Source organism: Aegilops tauschii, chromosome 2 (genome assembly GCF_002575655.3).
Source record: "Aegilops tauschii subsp. strangulata cultivar AL8/78 chromosome 2, Aet v6.0, whole genome shotgun sequence".
NCBI classification, from domain to species: domain Eukaryota; kingdom Viridiplantae; phylum Streptophyta; class Magnoliopsida; order Poales; family Poaceae; genus Aegilops; species Aegilops tauschii.
The window spans coordinates 22,383,054-22,389,593 of NC_053036.3; the positions used below are offsets into that span (position 1 = coordinate 22,383,054).

The 6,540-nt window shown below is 44.5% G+C and overlaps 1 protein-coding gene across 1 annotated transcript; it reads left to right on the top strand.

Moving 5' to 3' along the window:
* Positions 1-4,005: 4,005 nt before the first annotated feature.
* On the top strand, positions 4,006-4,830 carry LOC141040644 (uncharacterized). Its single transcript, XM_073506762.1, has one exon. It carries the CDS (start codon positions 4,006-4,008, stop codon positions 4,828-4,830), a length of 825 nt encoding a protein of 274 aa, XP_073362863.1.
* The last annotated feature ends 1,710 nt before the right edge of the window (positions 4,831-6,540 follow it).

Here is a 6,540-nt window from a genome sequence, read left to right on the forward strand (position 1 = left end):
TGGAAGGGAAATTGAAAACTGAAGAAAATACACAGAAAAAACGGAAATGGGCCGGCCCAACATTGGGCGACAGATGGGAAGCTCCAACTATATGTGGCTCTGTGCGACAAATAAGTTTCTCCAGCAGCGTGCGCAGGGTATAAATGTGGGGCTTTTCTGGGCCTTAGCGCGTGCGGCCCATGTACGAAATTCTGGACAAAACTCTTTTGTTTTCTTTTCTAGCAGCTGGACCACAAAAATTTAGTACCACCTCGGATATAAAAAAAATATTTTCGGCCAATATTGGTTGTCCTGTGGGAAACTCAACTATTTCTCGCCCTGTGTGGAAAATACAATTTTCCCAAGTGCGTGGGCAGACGAATACATGGGCTGGCTTTGCTGGGCCATAGCATGCGGCCCACATACGAAAATTCTTTTTCTAGCACACAAACATATATAAATTTTGTACCACCTCGGATAGGGAAAAAAAATTATTTTCAGCGGTGAACGGATGAAAAAATTGGTGAAACGCACCTTGCTTTATCAGTAGGTAGAGAAATAGAAGTGTGATGATCATCATTCATAGAGCATTGTCCCAAAAAAGGCCAAAAAAAGAAATGCCAAAAAAAGGGGCAACGCTACGGACGCGGCTAATCTGCTCCCGAGCTCAAATGAGCTCGGGTGAACAGTAAAATCAAAACTAAATCAAAAAAATTCCAAAAATTCCAAATTTTTTTGAGAGAAACATTGACAAAAGTTCTAAGTGCCTGCAAAAATTCATCATGAAATCACATTCCTAGAAGGCGTGGCAAAAAAAAATAGTACTCTGAAAAAGCTACTTTCAAACGCATTTTGGAGCACTGAATTTGTTTTTTTTTTGCCACGCCTTACAGGAATGTAATTTCATGATGAATTTTTGCAGGCACTTAGAACTTTTGTCAATGTTTCTCTCAAAAAAATTGGAATTTTTTGAATTATTTTCGATTTTACTGTTCATGCCGGAGCATATGAGCTCGGGATCAAAAGATGACTTTCGCAATGCTACTATCTTTTTCCATACTTGTGCTTCAAAGTAGCACCATGATCCTTATGATAGATAGTCTCTTGATTTGTCACTTTCATATACTAGTGGAAATTTTTCGTTATAGAACTTGTCTTGTATATTCCAACAATGGGCTTCCTCAAATGCCCTAGGTCTTCGTGAGCAAGCAAGTTGGATGCACACCCACTTAGTTTCTTTTGTTGAGTTTTCATACATTTATAGCTCTAGTGCATCCGTTGCATGACAATCCCTACTCCTCACATTAACATCAATTGACGGGCATCTCCATAGCCCGTTGATTAGCCGCGTTGATGTGAGACATTCTCCTTTTTTGTCTTCTCCACATAACCCCCATTATTATTTTATATTCCACCCATAGTGCTATATCCATGGCTGACGCTCATGTATTGCGTGAAAGTTGAAAAAAGTTTGAGATTACAAGAGTATGAAACAATTGCTTGGCTTGTAATCGGGGTTGTGCATGATGAGAGCATTCTTGTGTGACAAAAATGGAGCATGAACAAACTATATGATTTTGTAGGGATGAACTTTCTTTGGCCATGTTATTTTAAGAAGACATAATTGCTTAGTTAGTATGCTTAAATTATTATTACTTTTATGTCAATATTAAACTTGTATCTTGAATCTTTCGGATCTGAATATTCATACCACAATTAAGATGGTTACATTGAAAATTATGCTAGGCAGCATTCCACATCAAAAATTCTGTTTTTATCATTTACCTACTCGAGGACGAGCATGAATTAAGCTTGGGGATGCTTGATACGTCTCCAACGTATCTATAATTTTTGATTGTTCCATGCTATATTATATTCTGTTTTGGATGTTTAATGGGATTTATTATACACTTTTATATTATTTTTGGGACTAACCTATTATCCGGAGGCCCAACCCAAATTGTTGTTTTTTTTTCCTATTTCAGTGTTTAGCTGAAAAAGAATATCAAACGGAGCCCAAACGGAACTGGGAGTGGACGTCAAGCAACAGACGAGGAAGCCGCAAGGTAGGGGGCGCGCCTACCCCCCATGGGCGAGCCCTCCACCCTCGTGGGCCCCTCGTTGCTCCACCGACGTACTTCTTCCTCCTATATATACCCATATACCCTAGAAACATCATATACGAAGCCAAAACCCTATTTCCACCGCCGCAGCCTTCTGTACCCGTGAGATCCCATCTTGGGGCCTTTCCCGGCGCTCCGCCGAGGGGGCATTGATCACGGAGGGCTTCTACATCAACACCATAGCCTCTCCGATGATGTGTGAGTACTTTACCTTAGACCTTCGGGTCCATAGTTATTAGCTAGATGACTTCTTCTCTCTCTTTGGATCTCAATACAAAGTTTTCATTGATTCTCTTGGAGATCTATTTTATATAACTCTTCTTTTGCGGTGTGTTTGTCGAGATCCGATGAACTGTGGGTTTATGATCAAGTTTATCTATGAACAATATTTGAATCCCCTCTGAATTCTTTTATGTATGATTGGTTATCTTTGCAAGTCTCTTCGAATTATCAGTTTGGTTTGGCCTACTAGATTGATCTTTCTTGCAACGGGAGAAGTGCTTAGCTTTAGGTTCAATCTTGCGGTGTCCTTTCCCAGTGACAGCAGGGGCAGCAAGGCATGTATTGTATTGTTGCCATCGAGGATAAAAAGATGGGGTTTATATTATATTGCATGAGTTTATCCCTCTACATCATGTCATCTTGCTTAAAGCATCACTCTGTTCTTATGAACTTAATACTCTAGATGCATGCTGGATAACGGTAGATGTGTGGAGTAATAGTAGTAGATGCAGGCAGGAGTCGGTCTACTTCTCACCGACGTGATGCCTATATACATGATCATACCTATATATTCTCATAACTATGCTCAATTCTATCAATTGCTCAACAATAATTCGCTTACCCACAGAAGGGATAAAAGCGAGATATCTTGGATTGCCACCTTACATTGGAAAGGCAAAATCAAGTGCTTTCCAGTATATAAAGGAAAAAGTGTGGAAGAGAATCCAAGGTTGGAAAGAGAAGTTATTATCGAAAGCGGGAAAAGAGATCTTAATCAAGGCAGTAGCACAGGCAATCCTAGTATATGCAATGGCTTGTTTCGACCTAACCAAGTCCTTATGTGATGACCTTAGTTCCTTAATATGCAGATTTTGGTGGAGCCATATGGATAAGGTCAATAAAATCCACTGGACAAGTTGGGAGAAACTATCTAAACCAAAGAGAGTGGGAGGTTTGGGATTCAGAGACCTGCACTCTTTTAATATGGCCATGCTTGCAAGACAAGGATGGCGGCTACTGCAAAACCCTTCCTCTATCTGTGCACGAGCACTTGAAGCGAAATATCATCCCGGCCGAAGCATAATTGAAGCAACGCCACAAAATGGGATGTCTTATGCATGGCGCAATATTTTGAAAGGTGTACAACTCTTAAAGAAAGGCATAACTTGGCGAGTCGGAGATGGAAGAAATATTAATATTTGGAAAGACCCTTGGCTTCCAAGAGGCATCACCAGAAGAGTTACCACACTGCAAGGACGAAATTTAGTCACAAGGGTGGCGGAACTTATTGATCCAATAACTAATGGTTGGGACAAAGACCTAGTGTGCCAAACTTTCAATGCAGAAGATGCTAAGATAATCCTACAAATCTCCATTTATGAGCATACAAAGGACTGTGTGGCTTGGCACTTTGACAAGAAAGGGATTTTTTCCGTGAAGTCGGCATACAAAGTAGCAGTAGATTGTGCAGAAAGGGAATCAAGATATGGCCAGCCATCTAGCTCTGCAAGCAGAGGAGAAACAACTAATTTTGAATGGAAGAAAATATGGGCCTTACCTCTCCCGAATAAAATTTTGCACTTCCTATGGCTTATGGCAACATACAGCTTACCTTTAAGAATGAAACTGAGGAATAGAGGTATGGAAGTGGATACTAGATGTCCAGTTTGTAAAAGATACGATGAGGATGGGGGCACTGCTTTCTGAAATGCAAGAAAGTGAGGAGGCTTTAGTGGCTAGCCCAAATGGAAGAAATCAGAGAGAAACTTCTAAAAGCAGTGACCCAATAAGTATGTTTGATGAGATATTTTGCCTGACCGAGGAAGATCGCATGAAGGTGTGTATTCTGTTCTGGGTGTGGTGGCATGAGAGAAATAAGGCCAATGCCGGAGATCAGATGAAATCTCTAGATGATATAATTGCTTCTATCAACTACCATGTGTTTGAATGCAGGAACCATAAGAAGCAGAGCAGCACCCAGAAACAAGATTCTATCATATGTTGGTCTCCTCCCCCAAGTGGGATCCTCAAAATAAATACTGATGGTGCTTTTCATGAATCATCTTTGTCTGGTGGATGGGGTTTTACTGTCAGAAATGACAGTGGTGTGCTTATGGCAGCAGGAGCAGGAAATCTGGAACATGTATCCAATGCTCTCCACACCGAAGCCCTGGCCATGCTATATGCAATCAGCACTACTACACAAATGGGATGTAATCGTGTGATATTTGAAACAGACTCCGTGGTGTTGAAGCAGGCGATCTCAAGCGAGGAGTATGACTTGTCGACTTTAGGTGCTGTGTTTCAGGAAATAAAATTTCAGTTGAATGTGGCTTTTGATGATGTAAATGTTAGTGTTTGTCCAAGATCTTGTAATGTAGCAGCTCACAGCCTAGCAGCAGATGGTGTAAGATTAGGAGATGGTGAATATGAAACTTGGCTAGGCTATTTCCCTGAGTTTGTTGTAAACTCTGTAGCTGGCGATTCGCCCAGTCTAAATTTGTAATGGAATACAAGGTTCTTCCGTAAAAAAAAAAGCACTAACTTGTGCTAGAGACATCCATTTGCAAAACAAGCTTTTTCGGACGAGGGGAGTATATCAATACATGCAAAACTCATGAAATAATGTTAATTGCTTCCTAACCTCATGAAATGGTGTGATAAGGCAGAACATATATCGTTATCACTTTGAAATATAATTGTATTTCATGAGAGGAAATAGAAGAAAATTAAGGATAGTATAGCAGTTCTTACATAAATTCTTCTGACTACATACTTGAGAACATGCTACGGAGTACTCCTCCGTCCCAAAATAAGTGTCTCAAGTTTAATACAACTTTATACTGGTGAGATATACAAAAAGTTATACAAAAGGTTAGTAGTTACCAGTGAAAACATCTGAAACGATACTGGTGAGATATACAAAAAGTTCTACTTCGAACATCCGAAATGGTCAGTATGTAAGAACACGAGAACATGCATAGCAAACCGAGGGTCCTACTCAAAGATGAACGGGTGCACACCATCTTCTTCTTGCACCTCAAAGAACGGAAATGGCAAAATGCTCGAGTGAATTGCAAAAAACATCGACATTGAAGACTAGGTTTGCAGAAACCACAAGTCTACGTAATTGTGCCCAAAACCACTAACTTTTTTTCCAAATTTTTTTCAAAAAACACTAGTTGACGAATTTGGACGTTTTGATGACGATTATGATAAGTGGGCCCCACTTTTACTGACGTGGCGTAACGGTTTACAGGCGATGTCGTAAGATTGGGGATTTTACACCAACACCCTTCTTCAAAACTTCAAAAGCAATCAGCTCCCTCCTCCTCGTCTCTTTTCTCCGGTCATGTGCCATGGCCTGCCCTTAGCGCTGCCCCCTTCCACCCTAGAGCAGCAGCTGCCGCGGGCGCCAAAGCACCGGCAGCAACAGCTTTTGCGGGCGCGAAGCTGCTGGGGGAGCCGAACACCGGAGCAGAAGCTGATTTCGCAAGCGCTGGTGCCGGGCGGGGGCGGTGGAGGGCACGACATGGGGCAGCGGCGGAGCTATGCAGTGCGCCTCCCTGCTGACCTGCCATATATGCTGCATGGGCGCACGGGCGCGAGCAGCGGCAGAGCTCTGCGGTGCACATTACCGACCCGCCATATGCTGCGCGGGCGCACGGGCGCGAGCAGCAGCCGTGGTGGCCACGCACGGGCGCGAGCAGCGGCAGAGCTCTGCGCTGCGCCTTGCCGACCCGCCATATGCTGCACGGGCGCACGGGCACGAGCAGCAGACGCGGTGGCCTCCCACGGGCGCGAGCAGCGGGAGAGCTCTGCGGTGCGCCTTGCCGACCCTCCATATGCTGCACGGGCACGAGCAGCAGCCGCGCACGGGCGCGAGCAGCGGCAGAGCTCTGCGGTGTGCCTTGCCGGCCCGCCATATGCTGCACGAGCACACGGGCGCGAGCAGCAGCCGCGGTGGCCGCGCACGGGCGCGAGCAGCGGCAGAGCTTTGCGGTGTGCCTTGCCGACCCGCCATATGCGGCATGGGCGCACGGGCGCGAGTAGCGGCAGAGCTTTGCGGTGTGTCTTGCCGACCAGCCATATGTTGCACGGGCGCACGAGCGCGAACAGTAGCCGTGGTGGCCGCGCACGGGCGCGAGCAGTGGCAGAGCTCTGCGGTGCGCCTTGCCGACCCCCCATACGCGGCACGGGCGCACGGGCGCGAGTA

Excerpts from the sequence above, each read along its gene's own strand:
- LOC141040644 (XM_073506762.1), top strand. The coding sequence starts at position 4,006 with ATGAGGATGGGGGCACTGCTTTCTGAAATGCAAGAAAGTGAGGAGGCT.